Source organism: Trematosphaeria pertusa (genome assembly GCF_010094035.1).
Source record: "Trematosphaeria pertusa strain CBS 122368 unplaced genomic scaffold BU26scaffold_9, whole genome shotgun sequence".
NCBI lineage: Eukaryota > Fungi > Ascomycota > Dothideomycetes > Pleosporales > Trematosphaeriaceae > Trematosphaeria > Trematosphaeria pertusa.
The window spans coordinates 1,078,252-1,094,952 of record NW_022987220.1 but is presented as its reverse complement, the minus strand read 5'-3'; the positions used below and the strand labels follow the sequence as shown (position 1 = coordinate 1,094,952).

At 55.6% G+C, this 16,701-nt stretch overlaps 5 protein-coding genes across 5 annotated transcripts; 3 read left to right on the top strand and 2 right to left on the bottom strand.

Annotated features, from left to right (window-relative positions):
• Nucleotides 1-121: 121 nt before the first annotated feature.
• On the top strand, nt 122-982 carry BU26DRAFT_347844 (uncharacterized protein). Its single transcript, XM_033822398.1, has one exon. The coding sequence runs from the start codon at nt 328-330 to the stop codon at nt 793-795; it is 468 nt and encodes a 155-aa protein (XP_033682423.1). The 5' UTR covers nt 122-327; the 3' UTR covers nt 796-982.
• Nucleotides 983-4,818, top strand: BU26DRAFT_347851 (uncharacterized protein). The gene is made up of 4 exons (XM_033822399.1): nt 983-1,346; nt 1,434-1,775; nt 1,824-2,256; nt 2,308-4,818. The coding sequence occupies exons 1-4, from the start codon at nt 1,170-1,172 to the stop codon at nt 4,596-4,598; spliced, it is 3,243 nt and encodes a 1,080-aa protein (XP_033682422.1). The 5' UTR covers nt 983-1,169; the 3' UTR covers nt 4,599-4,818.
• A 752-nt stretch (nt 4,819-5,570) lies between these two features.
• BU26DRAFT_520588 (uncharacterized protein) lies at nt 5,571-6,392 on the top strand. Its single transcript, XM_033829325.1, has 2 exons — nt 5,571-5,809; nt 5,871-6,392. Exons 1-2 carry the CDS (start codon nt 5,619-5,621, stop codon nt 5,896-5,898), a joined length of 219 nt encoding a protein of 72 aa, XP_033682421.1. The 5' UTR covers nt 5,571-5,618; the 3' UTR covers nt 5,899-6,392.
• Nucleotides 6,393-9,640: 3,248 nt separating this feature from the next.
• On the bottom strand, nt 9,641-11,606 carry BU26DRAFT_430136 (FYVE-domain-containing protein; the record flags this gene model as incomplete). The annotated part of the gene is made up of 3 exons (XM_033823858.1): nt 9,641-9,709; nt 9,762-10,836; nt 11,002-11,606. 3 exons carry the CDS (start codon nt 11,604-11,606, stop codon nt 9,641-9,643), a joined length of 1,749 nt encoding a protein of 582 aa, XP_033682420.1.
• A 678-nt stretch (nt 11,607-12,284) lies between these two features.
• Nucleotides 12,285-16,667, bottom strand: BU26DRAFT_347783 (uncharacterized protein). Its single transcript, XM_033822397.1, has one exon. The coding sequence runs from the start codon at nt 16,358-16,360 to the stop codon at nt 12,749-12,751; it is 3,612 nt and encodes a 1,203-aa protein (XP_033682419.1). The 5' UTR covers nt 16,361-16,667; the 3' UTR covers nt 12,285-12,748.
• Nucleotides 16,668-16,701: the final 34 nt, after the last annotated feature.

The following is a 16,701-nucleotide window of genomic DNA, read 5'->3' as shown; positions in this document are numbered from 1 at the left end:
GCACCTGGGAGCAGTGGGGGACGGGCTCGCTCATCTCCGTTGCACGACAGCTGCAAAGATCCTCATCGTTTCGTGCACCGTGTGACCGACTGACATAGCGTCAAAGGCGGTACCCTGCGCAGTTGACCGTGTTGCGGGTTTCGTTCGGCTCTCGGTGAGAACGACATCAAAGGGCGGTGGTTTCCACAATGGCGGGAATGAGGCGTTCGGTGCGACACAGTACCCAGAGCCATCAACGTCAGCTCTGCGATTTTCTGTATTCCGAGAACCACGGGAATTGGATGCCTTTTTAGCTGCAGGCTGAAGTCAGTGACAGGCACGGGAAGGATGAGGGCTTTGCGCTTGACAGGACGCGATCCAGCGGTGGAGAGGATCAGCGAGGGTCGTCAACACGAGCCCATGCAAGCCACATGCAAGCCATATATGGCACCAACAACGGAGGACGATCCAAACCAAGGCTATCCGTCTAGCCGTCAACAGGTTTCCGCCCTCTCAACTTGGCTGCGACCTTGCTATTTTTCTGGAAGCGACATGGAAAAAGCACAGCAAAAGCGCGAACGAGGCAAGCGATCCGACAGGTTGGTAGAGCTTCCCGCATGGAGGGGGAAGGGTCTAGGATCGGCCCGCCTAAGTGGTAAGGTGCCAGATCTTGTATCATGTACCATCCCGACCAGGTCCCTGGGTCTCCCTCACCCACTTTCATCCTGGGCTTCACCCGCTTGGCGATATTCCTGTGTGACTCGATCATGGCTTCTGACAAATGCTAGCCCCGTAGCTGCCATGCAGGGAGACTGATCTGGCAGTCGAAATCTCGGTGAGAGCCCGCCGACTTTCATTTCTCGGCACGCCTCTCCATTCCCCAATTGAACCTACCCATGGTGGGGAAGTGAGGCTTTAGAAGCCTATATACTAATCATGGGTCTTTAGACTAGGATATTTTCTTCCGGCAGCGTCGTTATAGGGCAGAGATTTCCCATCCTAAGTTCAATCGCAGGCGACTCTCGCGATCTGCCTGCGTCTCTGGCAAGTGGTTATATAACTTTTCAGTCGTCAAGTCCGTACTTCTCCGAGCGGCCTAAGTCTTTGCACACCACTCGCAACTGCTCCTTCGCCTCCCACCCATCTCACGCTCCGCTTTGATTGGCGCTACGTGTCAGTTCTAAGCCAAAATGAGTGAATCAGCTCATGTGTTCAACCTCCCCAGGACTGCGGCCTCTTCTACCGAGAATATCCACGGTGGTATCGACCAGCTTTCCGCCCTAGCCGAAGGCAGCAGGAGGAGGCAGCAGTCCCAGCAACCGCGCCAGCTGCTATCGTGCACCAAGTGCCGCGAACGAAAAGTCAAGGTGAGCATCCAGCAGCTAACGACAAGCCAGGCAATCCCCGCTTTCTACTTGCTTACTAGCGACCGTGTGGCCTGACTTCAAGCACAGTGCGATCGTACAAAACCGTGCTCAGCATGCTGTGCCCGTGGAGCACCCAAGGAGTGCCACTTCATTGCAGAAGGTGGCGACTATGCGCCGATCCAGCAGTCTTACGAGCTTCGCAAGCTCCGCGCCGAGAACCTTCGTCTAAAGGAGCGATTACGTGCCTGCAAAATTCCGATCGAGGATGATGGATCGGACCTCGCTGCATCGCCAGATTCGCAGCTCGGCGAACGCCCAGCCAGTTCATCGCAGAAACGTCGTGCCGCAAGGCAAAGACGCTTTCAAGGCTCCGAGTGGTCTGATAGCATCTACTTTGGAAGCCCAGGACTCGCCAATGTCATCACCGATGTAGGAGTTCTCCGCGGTCGTAACGACGGCAAGCTGACCGCAGGGTAGTTTGCCACTATCAATCTTGCGCCAATGTCCACACAGTCTCTCGCTCATCTGATGCCTCGTGGTCCGGACATGTACACCACCAAGAATCCACCACCTCATCCTTTTCCTACACTCTTCCCAGCAACGCCAGAAGAGTGCATTCCACAGTTATTGCGCTGCCTCCCCTCCAGAGCTCAACTATTGGAGTATCTCACTTTCTTTGAGAAGCGTGTCCACATTTGCGCATTCCCGCATGTCCCGTTGGAGATAACGAGGAGCGAGGTCGAGCGCTTCCTGTCCGATCCGGAAAGGAATGCCCAGATGTGTCCAGATATGCTAGCGCTGCTCTTCGCAGCCCTCGCGCTAGGCTCTCAACATTCTGCTTGGGACAAAGCCGGCGGTCAATGGAAAGCGGATGTTATGGACCAGGAATTGCAGAAAGGCAACGTTTACAGTCAGTGTCTCGAGGTAGCTCTCATCCAAACCTGATTAACAGGGCCTCTAGTCGCGGCAGCCATGCAAGCACTACGCATGGCTTCTTTCATGCACAAGCCGACGCTCCTCGGTATCCAGGCCCTCCTCATGATCGGTCCATTCCTGACGAACAGCGGCCGCTTCTTGGATGCTTGGACATTGTTTGGAACTACCATCAGGCTGGCCCACTCGATCGGTCTCCATAGACACCCCAAATACCTCGATCCCGCACCGCCGACGCAAAGGGAGATCTCTATACGCCAGACTCTGTGGTGGTGGATGCTGCACATGGACCAAGAGTACTCCATGACGCTAGGCCGACCACTGGGGATCAGTGGACTTGGAGATTGCCCTCCGCCGTATGAGCTGACGACTGACCCGAAAATGCTACGATTTGGAGAGTTCGTAAATCACTTCACACTACTGGCACGGCAGATACTGAGCAGCGACCGCTTGACCAATAATAAGATCGACGAGTTTACCGATCAGCTAAAAGGATTGCTGGACACGATGCCAGAGATGCTTCAATTTGACGAGTCGTGGCTGGATGAAGGCAAGGAACTACCGGAATGGCCACTGGGAGCCATGGCTGCTGGTTTGTCATTCCCGGCCCTCTCCAGCGTACTTTGGACGGCACTCTTACACTCCCTAGTATTCTACTGCAAGACTCACACTTACCTCATCTTACTCAACCGTCAACGGATCGAAAAACAGGCGGTGCAACCAATATCGCACCAAATGCCCTCCTCGACGGCCAGGGCTCCGTTGCCCTCCTTTCCTGCGGCCAACCATCCATCATCCTCGCACCCCTCTCCCACGGCGTCATCGAAAGCCTCACTCCGGGGACGCCCATTAGTCTTGTCGTCATCCGAAGATCTCCTAACAGCTTTTCTTTTCTTCTACGCTCGCGTTCCCGCAGCGCAGATCTGCTGGACCATGGGACAGCAAGCTTTCAATTCGTGCATGATACTAGTGCTCGATGCAATGGAGACTGGAGATCTCAGCCGCATGGAAAGAGTGGAGAAAGCATATCATGTGTTCCGGGAGCTGGATAACAACGGTGTGCATAAGCTCGCCTCAATGGCTGTCGAGAGGGTAAGCTGGGGACTGGCCGAGCTGGGAAGACAGCGGGCTGCAAACGTCGGAATGCAACGGAGCAGCTCCACAAGAGGGGCAAATGCAGGCTGTGATGTCGAAATGCAGGGAGCCGTTGGAAGTGAGGCGATGCAGGGTTCAACAGTCAAGCATGACACGGTCATGGGCAACACAGGCATGCTATTGCTGGAGGACCCTGGGTTACAATCTTTTGTTCCCGAAGCCTTCGCACCGATAACCTGGGCCACGGCAGGGGCTGGCATGGGGAGTACGACATCGGTAGCGATGCAAGTCAAGGAAGAGCGGGAGCGAAGACAGGGCGAGGAAACACAATTCGACGACTGGAAGCCGGCGCGGGCGAAGGACCGGGCTCGCGATGTTCGATCTTCGGAACAGGTGCAGGCAGCACAAGGATCGGCCCCAGGATCGGCACCATTACGATACGCGACGTTTTGTACAGCGCCATTACAGGAACAGTCCCAGCCACAGGGTCTGACGTCTCCGACATCGCCTCCATCACCCACGGGCTTGATGCACGAGCAACATCATCATCAACATCACGACCTCCATGGATCATCCACGGGCCTTCATCAGCTTCCGCCGCCTCACTCACGGAATCACTCGTATCCATCACTCCACCACCATGTTCCCGCCCCAGCGGCTCCTCAACATCATTATTCATGCGCACGGGTACAGCAGCACCAGGATTCAAATTTGAATGCAAGGGTGTCGGGCGGGGTTGTAGTGGTAGACTCGGCGACCAAGAGAGACACCACTCGGGAAGACGCACTGGAAGCAGCACCACCCTACGAGAAAACCATGCCTCTATTCGCCAGATCACAACCCTTATTGCAGGCTCTTCCTGAGTTCGCCGCACCAACAATGGCGATAGCCGCGCAACCGATTCACCATCCCACCGGCAACCCGAACGTTTATCCATCATGGGCGGCTCGGCCCGCAGCTCCAATCCCCAGTGTTTCAGAGCCGGCCTTGAGCTTCTCGCACATGTCGGACCACTCGCAGGCCATCCCTGTCTTCTCTCATCAGACATCGCAGCAGAGGCCAGCTGCGCCTACTGCCCCGGCCTGGCAATACACGTTCCCCTTCCACCTCTCCTCCGGTGGCCATGATGCCCCGCAAAGCGTTGCAGCGATTGCAGGGCCCGACGCGGAGCAGACGGAGATGGAGGGATGGAGGAGTTGGGCCGGCAGTAGCGAAGCCAGGTAGCTTGCTTCCCTGCTCTGTTGTCCGCCCCATCGTCCGTGTGGGCGTGTTTTTATTATCTTGTTTCGGATTTCGGATTTCCTGCTCCGCTTTCGCGTTCGAGTCAGTCCCTTCACTACACTGTTGTTTTATTAGGGGAGCATTATTAGCAGCATCCCACATAGACCATTGGCAGGTTAGCTCTTTCCTTCATTTCCCATCTGTAGCACCTTCCTCTTGGGAGATGCTTCGGATGATGTCATTACTAAGCCATTGGTTCGAGCAAAAGAAAACATCACCTCGTCTCCTCTCATCCACTCATCATCACCTGTTTCCTTCGCGCAGCCATCAACGCTCATCACACTGCAACGCTGCGATATTGCCTGCGGCTTGACTGTGCGTGGGCGGCGGTCCGCCTGTCACTTGACACCGGTATACGCATAGCCAATACTCGCCGTTGGTCCATGGAATGCCGGTCACGATTCCCCACTTGTCGAGCCGGCTATATTGTTTCCTGCGACGAGGGAGCAATGGTGGTGCGGGATAGGTGGATGTGGCTGGAGGCGCGACGGATTTCAGCACAGGCGATTGAAAACCTTTCCCCTTACCGTGAGGGTATATCCCTCCCCAGCTGACATCAGGGCATCATCGAAGATTACTTTCCTTAGCCTCTTCTCTCGATTGCTCCAATTTACTCCCACTACTTGGTTCGTTCCGCTGTGGCTGGTTCCGGGTGGCAGCGCTTGGCGTGCAGCTCGAGCCGCTGCAGAAAAAGCAACGCCCAACCGGTCTCACAGGAGCATTGCGACGCCCGTCACGTCGGTCTTCCCGCCTCAAAGCCCCCCATCGGTCCGCCGGCTGGTATACACGCTAGTCTTTCGCTTCCGCCGTGACGGATGACAGGCGTTCGGGCTGAAGCTCGACCGCCATAGGCCCAAAAAGGAAGCATTTCATCGGTGACCCGTGTCACGTTGCACGACAGCACCGCCCGGCGTTTTATCGGCTCCGCGTTATTATTCATGGGTTTGATAAAAGTGGCCGCTGATGTCACGGAGCCACGCCGAACTCAACGGGGGAGGTTTCCCGGCTATTATGGGGCCGTTGATCGGTGTTGAGAGTGGACATGCATGTGCAAGCGTGAATGCGAGTCTATGGCATGTACCTCATTCGGACGGGTCTCCAGCGTTCTGTCCCGCGGAGTGGAATGTTTCGCCGGATAGATACGCCGATATGAGGTATGACAAAGAAGACATCTCCTGATTCTGATTCTTTTTCTCGCTGATCATGACCATAAAGGCACTTTCCGGCGCACGTCGAACGATGATCAGCGCATGCGACAATTGCTTCACAATGGATTTGGCCGAGTCTATAATGCTAACAGTTTAAGGACAGTTGTTCGCGAAACACAACTCCCGTGGGAAAAGATCGGCAGTTGACAGGTACCATGGGGACGAGGTACTTCCGAAGCCACTTCGCCGAGATCCCTTTCGGTGACACATGGGCTTTTGTTTTTGCATCTCGAACCGCAAAAAAACCGCGTGTTCGCCTGTTTCAGGGTAGTTGTGGTAGTCCTCATCAAGACTAATCAAACAAGCCGCACGCACCGCCGCGACTTGCCGTCGGCATTGGCTCTCGCCGGTGGGAAAAAGGCAAGGTCGCCAGAGTACCTCCACCGATACTTCTCTGATCGGGGAAGATGTCGCTTCAACATGACATCCGAATGGATCTCAAACCCCACCGAGCAAGGTTGGCTACCGGAGCCGACTGAGATACAGTATGATGCACGTCACACGACCTTCGGCGCCCACTTTTATATAAGGTTGAAATCGTACGATACTTGCAGCTGCCACAGAAGAAGCCGCAGACACACCAATTGATACAGCAATGCGTAAGCGAGACGGATAACCATCCGGAGAGGATCTATCCAATCCCGCGCGCATCCATCCCATGGTCTACATTAACCACCTCAGCGCCGACTTCGAGGCGTCGGCATGCATTACCCTGCCGATTCGATGCCGCAAGGCTGGCTTCCAGAGCCTCCACATGCTGCAATACTGTTGGGCCACCACAGAAAAAAGAACCATCCAACCTTTGGACTACATCGAACCATAGTGACGCAGCTGAGGCTGACTTCTTACCCTCGCTATGTCTGAACACACCACTTACGATCGCGAAACGACCCCTACGCGTTCATCCCAATTGAAGCTAGTCCAATAGATCCACGCATATCGCCAGATCGGACGGGATCTCGCTACGGCCCGCTGAAGCTAACACTTAGTTACAGCTAGCGAAGTCATCAGGTCCAAGATGCAAGGCCCAGCCCACTCTCTTCCGAACGCGCATCTCCCTCCGACCAATCAAACCTTCTACCTTCACTTTGACGCGCCCTGCCAGTCGCAACATTGAGAATTGCAGCTGTCGATACCGCGCCCGTGGTTCCAGATCTATGCAACGATCGCCGGATCTCGCACCATGATGCACACGGAACCCCCCTGCGTCTCCTGGTCCCTCTAAAGGATTTTTAGCGACACCTAAAGGAGTCCTCGTGAGACATACATGCCAGTGGCGCGGATCGGAAGAGCTCCCGACATCCCTTGCAGCATGGGTTCCTCCAAAGGGGTGACTTTGGCTCGAATGTGGATACATAGTATTGGCACTTTGACGGCATGGTTGTACAAGATGCTGCAAAGCAGGGAGGAGCAAGAGTGTGCCTTCGGTTAGGAAGTGGGCCAGGGTAGTATGCGGCTTTCGTCGTGGAAGTCCCAGGTTTGGCCGATTTCCGGGGAAATATATCGAGGCCTAGGAATCGTGAGGCTTTGGAGCGTCACCCTTGTCACACCAAGGGTCAGCAGGTTAGAAAGGGAGGTTGGTGAACGAGGGAGGAGTGGCTCAACAGAGCTTGAAGCGAAGTGTTTCCCAGCACACAAGGATACCAACAACTCGGAAGAAGTGCGGCAGTGGTAGACTCTCTCTCGTGTCACACGCATCTGTTCTCGCAATGTACCTCCAAAGGGGTCTCTCGTCACCATCGATCTCAATTGCTGATCGAGAAAGGCGACGCTGCTCAGGTCTCTACCGCCTCTCCCGTAACCCTCCACAACCACATAACTCGTAATTCCAAATCAACATCTGCGGCAATACTCACGGCTAGTATTCCAAATCCTTCCCATGCGGTTGTTTTAGAGTTCGTACATCGTTACCCCCATCAGTAAGACGTAGTGGCGACAACGAGTCAGTCGATGATGCTCTGTGCGAGGGCAATGACGCGAGTGCGATGATAGATTCTCGGAAGGAATCTGAGATCCGGGACCACAGGGCCGTGAGGGGGAGTCAGTCGCCCCTCGCAGACTGCTTGAATCATTGCCTACCACGAGCACGGTGACGCTCAGAAGCATACAATACAAGACGCCGTGTATGACCGCATGTAGGGGCAAGTAGCTCCAAGCTCAGACAGAACTCAGATACGAAGGGCCTGCTTGCTCCACCAATCCACGCACCCTCTTCTACTCCGTGAAGTCGCCCTCTGAGAAATGAGAATCAGGACAGGTGCTAATACCACATCTAACCTGACCCATATCTATCTCGTACGCAGCAAAGCAAAGTAAAGCGTTCAAACTTTTCTACAGCCACATCCTTCTCTCCAGTCCAACCAGTTGGAGGATCTCACACCTCTATCCTCCAGACAGGATCCCACCTCACCTCACCCCATCCATCCATCCATGCCATGCACGTAAACGGACTGAAAATAGATCTCCGGGGAACTCAAAACAAAGCGGGCTCGGGTAGCAGTACGCCCTCCCATCTGCTTCGAAACAAACGTCTTCTGCACTTCGAACCGTACCCCGCAAACCATCGTTGTTACGTGGGCAAGCTCTGCTCGCGGGCATATGCCGGACGTTTTCGTTTACGCATCAGCTCGTTTACTCACGGCTAACACGGGATGGATACACAAGCGCTGCGTCGACTTGCGGTATCGGTATCAGTATCTTGGGATAGAGTATCTTAGGTTGCTACTAAACACTAACTTGCTCTATTTTTACCTTCTCGCTGGCTGCTGGTGCTGAGGCTAGACGGAATAGTCTCATAGGCAACCGAACCCATCATCCCAACGCTATCCAAACTTATACACGCAGACAGACAGACGCTCTCCACTCCCCTTCTCAAACCTTCCCAAACCGCACGCTCTCTCCTCTCCCCGAACCAAGCAAGACATCATCTGCTTCTCCACGCTAGCTAGAGAGATAGAGGGGAAGGAGCGAACAGAACACAACGGAACGGTGCCCCTGCCGTGCCGTGATGCGATTCAGGGTTAGGGGACCATACCATGGCATCTCTGTCTGTCTGTATCTATAGCCACTAGCGATTTCCTCTTCTCTTCTCTTCTCCACCTCGGTACCCACGCTGAACCTTTCAAAGAATGCATACGAGCTGGGGCGCGGCAGGGCAGGGCGCAAGGAAAGCCGGAAGGAAGAACAAGAAGGGAGGGAATAACCACCACACTACACCACACCACACCGTACCGCACCGCACTGCGCCATAGCCACGTAAAACTAGCAATCACTCCCCTCCACTCCACCTCGCCGCGTCACCACCACCACCAACATCATGAGGAGACAAGATCAGCGACGAGAGAACGAACAAGCCATCACAACGTCTTATCGCATTGCGGCGGGGGAGACTACTCAACTCTACTCCACCCCTAGCTCACCAACCCACTCATTGCGCAGAAAACCCAGAAAACCCAAACATGCACGCACCATACACCTAATGCCCAGCGCCAACAGCATGCATAACCAAAAAGGGGAGAAAAAGGAGTGCGATGCAAGCCATACAATCATTCATTGCCCCTGGACATGAAAGAAAAGGTGAGGAAGGGGGTATATCCCTGAACGCCGCAAGCCAAATCCAAACGCAGACCCAGGACCAGGCAAGATGAGAGATTCCGCCGAGGCAATAATGTGAAGTATCCAGACCAGAGAGTCGAGCTGTTGCACTGACTCTTTCTATTCAACGAGTGAGATCCGTTCTCGGCGCGTCGCTTCGTGTATGTGACGCGCGCGCCGCCTCTAATACTGCAGCTGATGCGTCGGACATGCACCGCGCCCCTTCTTATCCCACCACTGCCGTATACAAGCCTACTCCGCATTAGCTTTTCTCTAGTCACCGCATGCACAGGATCACACTCACCTCGTGGAATTTACACCAACACACAAGTCTCGCCAACTTATCCCCTGGCTCAAACTCCTCGAAGCATATAATACACTCCGCCTCCTTCCCTTCCTCGTCCACACAGTCCTTCTCCGTCGCCACATATGGAAACATGCCGCGCGCCATAATGCTAAGCCGATTACTGTTGCTCGCACCCTCGCCATTGCCGGACGCATCGGCGGCGTTGCTCATGCCACGGGTGCGTTGGTTGGGAAGACTGCTTGAGGTTTGGGCTGTGGGGCGTATCGGTGGAGGACTTGAGGAATGTTCGGCGATGCAGGCTTCGACGTGCTGGGTGCGCGCTGTGTCGTCCCCGTTGGGTCCTTTCGGAGGCAACTCATTGCCGCAGATGGGACACTCGTCTTCCTCGGCGATTTGGCGACGCGGAGCGGGTTGCGGGGCGGAAGGCGGAGCGGGAGGAGCCTGCGAGAAAAGAGTCCGTCTGAACATTCCGGGGCCGGTGTAGCTTCCTGAATCGGGTTGCGCATGTGTGGAGGGCGCGGCGTAAGAGGTTGGCCGTGAATGCGCTCTGGCATGGTGATCATGATGCGCAGGATGCGCATGGCCAGACTGGGGTGGTTGTGTTGGCGGCCACAAGTCCGCAACACGCGTGCTATTGTGAAAGCTGACTCTCCGGTCACTGAAAGGATCATGTTGGCGAGACGTTTGCCCGTGGCTTATCGTTTGCGCCCCGTCGTTAACACTCTGTGATGATCGGTGTCTGGAATGCATGCGATGCAGCGGGCTAGGCCCTGGAAGTACAGGCGGGTGCAGAGGGGGCGAATAGGCTGAATACGGTGGAGGGTGGCCTTGATTATACTGGGGCGGCGGACTGAAGTTGGGATCCGGGACACAGGGGTTGCAAACGCGGACTTCTTCGCCTCCACCTAGCGCTGGGTTGCGGAACGGCCCGAAAGCCGACATTGCATTGTCATCATCTTCCGCTGTCAGGTCGATGATGTTGGGATTGTCGGAGGGCGGATGGACGATGAACTGGCGCGGGATAGTGATGCGATGAGGCGAGCATGCATTGCACACCACCCTTCCACATTTTCTGCCGATTTAGATTAGCATGAATTTGCAATACTGTGCAACACGCAGCTACCCGCAATACTGATGAAGGACTTCTTGGTTCGTAGAATCTGATACCGGTGCTGGGTGCGCGTGCGACCGCGGCTGTAATAATGTGGATGAACGAAAAAGTTGAGAGCTGGCGTACCTGCAGTGATGCTTCCGATAGATGAATGTGAAGCGGCTTCCGCAGACTGGACAGTGCGTAACTTCCGAGTCAGGCTGCCATGGAGGTAGCACAATGTCGCTCTCCCGCCTCATCGAACTCCTGCTGGTCTGTGACGGGAACGAGGGTGGTGGAGGAGGGCGAGGCGGAGCGGGAGACGAGTCGAGCACAATGGGATCCGAACTAGTACCGCCTACAGTTCCCGAATGCATTCTGATACCGGAGGGTCGCCTCACAGGAGACTCGGCTGCTGTCAACCTCCGTTTCCTGTCGGAGGAGCTGCGTGACGGCGCCTCGCTGGTAGGCGATGGACGTGCGGGGAGCGAGTATCTTGAGGACGAAGCTTGCGACTCAAGCCCGGGCAGTAGGGGAAGGTTGCGTGGTTGTGGGACGTTGGGGTTGACATGTCGGTCGGCTCCAGATTCCCTCAGGAAATCCATCCACGTCTGCCCGCCATATACCTCCGGATCCTGTGCAAGAAAGTGCGAGGCCACCGCACCGTGTGGATGATTTCCGTGCGGGTAAACCCCGACCGGCCCAGCATGCGTCTCCGCAGCCTCACTTGCTGCGTAAGCGGTGTTGCCCATCCCATCTTCATGATGCACCAGCTCCGGCGTACTCTGCGAGAACACCCTGCCCTGTCTTCTATCCATATTGCCCGAACGGGTCCGAGGGAACGAAATTGTCGGAGTAGGCAGGCGGTCGTCGGAGGAGTCTGACGAAGAGGAGGAGGTGCTCGGCGAGCGAGGTCGCTGGAGGAGAGGCGATCGGAAGCTCATGGCCGCATGCCGCCACCACTGTTAGTAATGCGAGAGAAAGTGGTGTCTGCGGGGTTCTATGGGCACCGGTCAACCATATACCCGGTAAGAAGTGTTGTAGTCACTCACTCTCAGGAGAGATGGTGAAGTCGGGTCTGGCGGTCGCGCGGTGGTCCGTGATCCAAGTTGGAGAGGGGTGAAGGAACCCGCAATGCACGGCGACGAGTGAAGAAAAGAGCAACGAAACAGGAATAAACGGTCGTTTGAGTCCTCCCAAGGCTGAATTTCGCCCCGGGCCTGCAGAAACAAGAGCGCAGCTGGGAGGGCGTCGAGGGAATAGCCTCAGGCGTCGAGGTACTTAATCGCGGATGGCCGAGCCCAAACAGCCAACAGCCTCAGCACATGCACGGTTCCCCTCACGCCTCACGCGACAACACGCCGGAACCGCAACAACAATCTTCCGACCCCTCAGCCGCACCACCTATTTATTTAGCCAGACAGCGCGCTATCAATCCGAGAACAACGATGAAGATCATTTCGTGTAGATTGGAAGGGTAATTATTATTCAGCCAGGTATACTACGCTCCCTCTCCTCATCCTACACAAAAGCCGTAGGTATACAACCAAGAAGTCGCCTCAAACCCCATCCCCGAGTCCCTGCGCATTTATGCCCGATGCATGCCAACCTACGCCTAGTGCAAAGCCATGTTATGCCCACGCTAAAGCACCCAATCCAGCCTCCCACGTAGAAAGTGCGCTTACAACGCCAAAGGATCGCTTTTGAAAAGATGAGTGTGTACAGGAAGGAAATTCGTGAGCTACGAAGCCTGCATGCTCAAAATTCAGGTCTCCAAATTACAATAAAGGAAGGCTATGTGAAGATAATCAACGTCGACGCCGCTGCCAAACTGTCTTGCCTAGAAAACTGCGCGAGGAACAGTTAGCACGACTGTAGAACAGCGTGAGGGGAATCAGCGGGATGTGTGAGACCCTTGTGTGCTGAAGCTCCGGCTCCTGTCGACAAACTCTGCCGAAGCCTCGAGATGCGATCCCGCATCGCGGTCATTTTGTATGCTGTCGCGTGCCATGTGCTGGTGCACGTAACCAGTGCTCAGCGGTCGCTCGCCCGTCTGCATATTTGGAGGTGGCGCTAGGTCATCGGCGGCATCCAGTGCATTGAACGAGCTTGACGTGTCATTCGGGTAGATGCTTGAGGCAGCCGAATGCCCCGGAGTACGTTCTGGAGAAGGCGATGGCTCAGTTGACCCGAATGGAAGACGAATCGGAAGCCCGCCTCGGTTTGGTTGCAGGTGCTGGCTTTGGTCCTGAGGCAGATGTGCGGACACGCGTCCAGGGGTACTTGGTGGGGAGGCCATCACCGTCGATAAGCGAGAGCTGCTTTCCAGGATAGCCTTGTCCGTAGATGGCGTGCGCCGCGAACTCTTACGTGGTAGTGTCGGGACAAAGAGTGGTGGAGGATCCTGGGTGACACGCGACGCGCGAGAGCCTATCCGGCTGGGGAGCTCGATACCGCCTACAGTCTCAATCGGACCTAGAGTGGGCGCAGAGTCAGACACTCTGTTTTGCATAGGTATGTAATGGTCAAAAGGTTCGTCGGTGCTCTTGTCCGACTCACTATCGTTTGACCTTCTCATAGCACCAGCTCCGGCTCCAGCTCCAAGGCCGGCCTCGGGATCGTCCTGTTGTAGGGACCTCTTGGCACCAGTTGGTGTATCGGGGCTATCACGGTACGGCTCGTGTGGCATATGTGGTGACTCGTCATCCTCTTCCAAGGTCATCATCTGCGGCGGCATGCGCGTGCTCCGCACAACCTCAAATCCCTTGGTCTTCTCTTTCTTCTTTCCACCAAACAGCCCTAAGCTTTTAAACCAACCAGTGGCAGATGACACCGGCCCCATCGGATCTGCGGGCCCCGTCTTTAGCTTTCTGGTAGGCTGGGCTGAGAGGGCGGGTCCACGAAGACCATAGTAGAAGTCGGATTCGCGCACAGAGTAATCTGTCTTGCTGCGATGCTCGAGATTGGGATCGGAGTCATCACGGTGCATACGCAGAAAGGCTGGTGTGATTGACCGATTCGGTGACCAGGAAGATGGACCTTCACCTGCATCGCCAGTATCGCCAGCTCCAACGTGCTCCGGGAGATCGGCATAAGGTGTATTAGCAAGCTCTGCGCTTCCACTGGAGGTTCTGTTTGATACTCCGGGAGCGCTATTTGTTAAGGAATCCATCGTCTGCTTACGTGGTCTAGGAGGACGATAGTATGGGTCGGGAGTCTCCAAAGTAGTACCCATTGTGGGCCGTCGAGAGCTCTGTGCAGATCCTCCCAGGAAGTTGAATGGAGTTGCATTCGTCCCTGGTGTCCCCGGGCTCGTCCCTCCGTGGCTAAGGTCTCCGCCTTGGCTGAATTGATCAAACCCAAGGCTGGCACGGTGACTGCCGCCAAAGGGTTGGTTCAAAAGAACCGCTGAGCTCCCTGACAAACTTCGAGTTCGTCCGCCTTTGTCAGCCTCAGGTCCCAGCATCGCCGCATCCGAGTTGAGGCTACTGCGCTGATGCCGATGAGTGCGCTTGCTTAGTTGGCGTACACCCAAGACCTTCGTCAAGCCTCCTCTTTGGTCCGCTCCTGCACCGGCAAGCCTTGCAGCGACCTCGATGATTGTCTGAAGCGAGTTGAGAAAGAAACCGAACACCAAGACAATGGCGTGAAGCAAGAGGATCGCATAGCCAATCCATCCCTTCGAGGACTCCGAGACACCGAGGGTGGGAACGAAAGCTATCAAGAGCAACGTACAGACGAGGCGCACAGCCGAGAAGAAAGTGTGGTATGCGTTCATCGACGTATTAGACTGGAACGGCCGGAAGGCATGCAGCGTAAGGATTAAGATTACTTCGCAAATGGCGAGTACGATGATTTGTGCGATACCGGAGGGTTGGATCGCGCCAATGGCGATGCCGCGTATGCACGTCAATAAGACGGGAATGAAGGCAAACGGCGCCGCATCGTCGGAATAAGTGTTGTAGAGCGGTCCGTAGGTCAGGACTGTCGGCAGATCATCGAACAGGTGGGCGCGCGGTCGGGTCGTGAAAATGAACCAGAAGATCCAGACCGCCACGCCGGCCACAAGTAGGAGGAGGATGACTGCCGTGGCTACGACGGACGCGGGCGAGCGTGGTGCGACCACCATTTGGTATAGAGAAAGGGATACAATAGGCAACAGGAAAAAGTTGAAGACAATGCGCACGACATTGCCAGCCGTGAACGGCCAGTTCATCTCGCGCAGATCGGTATCCCGAGTGCCGGTGATTAGACGGAAGAGCCAGCGACCGAAGAAGCCCAGCTGGACAACCACGATGACGACTCCAATGAGCACCAATAGCCAGACAGCCATGCCGGCCCAAATATCCTTCTCCTCAGACATGCCCACGTATTGGCCAAGGCGAGAAATGCCGTATGTCGCATTGGAAAAGTAGATGCCGTCCACCAGGCTCTGCGAGCCATTACCCTGGCTCACTAGGCTCTCATTGAACATGAGAACCGACCAGCTGGCCTGGCTGACGACGGGCTGGAAATATCCGGGATAGGCTAAGCCTAGACTGCCGGCCAATACGATGAACTGGATGTATTGCAGGCAGTCACCGAAGCCTGGAGTGACCAGCCGGAGCAGATCTTCGTCCCTGCCATAGTTGCTTGTCCAGCGGAAGATGTTCGTGGTGCCCCAAGGGCTCGAGGTTGCGGCGAAGACGGTCGCGATCCCCACCAGGGCTAGTACAGCAGCAGGGAGGTAACACAAGGCGTCGGCAAGCTTGTTCCCAAGGTCTGGTGTGATGTTCGCAGATACACATGCCAAAGTAATAGCACTCGCGTCGCCCGACACAATGCGCACCGTGGAGGCCCAGGTTGCAAATGAGTAGCTGCTGTAGAAGTCATGTCCGACGGTGAATGCGGGCAATGTGTACGGATCACTAGCATTGGCGTTAGGAAATTGACCGCTGCCATTAAACGCCGGACCGATTGGACAGGAAGCGTTGACGGTGCTGAGGCAGAACTCGGTGGCCGGCGAAGAGTATGCAGAGTATGTGAGAACCTTGAAGCTGGAGAAGAGGGTGGTGAACTTGTTGTTGCTCTGGCTGACGTCCACGATTTTGCCAAACGTCTTGTTCGGATCTGTCCAGTCAGGGTCGTCTGGTGGGAGATACGGGCCGGGCGTTGATTGTCCGGAGACATTCCCGTAGATTGTAACGTTAAGATTATGGCTCGGGTACGTGGTGTTGAACGAGGCCCAGACGTGCATGGGGGTGAACTGGAGCCGCGGCGGATCATCCGCAAATCGATAGGTGCGGTCTAGGCAGTTCTCGAAGTTTATGAAGACGGCATTCGCAGTAGGGAGAACGGCGAGGGCGATAAAGACAACGAAGGTAGGAAGCGCGTATAGCAGAGCGTCTATCCGTCGTTTCCGTCGCGGTCGTGGGGGAGGTCTTGTCGGCTGAAGTGAGGGGATCTCGCGCTGCCTGCTGTCAAGTACTGTGTAAGCGCCATTGGGCGCTGTGCAGGTTGCCGTCATCTCTCTAATGTCCACCTCCTCATGTTCCTTCACTACGAGACTCTCGGCGCGGGCCAAGATAGTGTATGACGAGCACGCGGGCCGATGGTATGCGCCGAAGGACGGTGTGAGTCGTTCGAGGTTGGCCGGAGCACGTAGAAACTCTGGACAGCGGTCGGGCGCGGGCTGTAGTAATAGGCCGTCCGGTTCAGAAAAAGTAGCACACGGGTGACGAGGGTAGGCTGCGTGGATGAAACGGTGCGGTGATGTGCTGGCAGGCGCGATGAGGGCGATGAGGGCGATGGGTTCAGCAGAGCAAGCTCATGCTGTTTGCAGTCGTCAATTGCCGTGAAAGCGAGCGT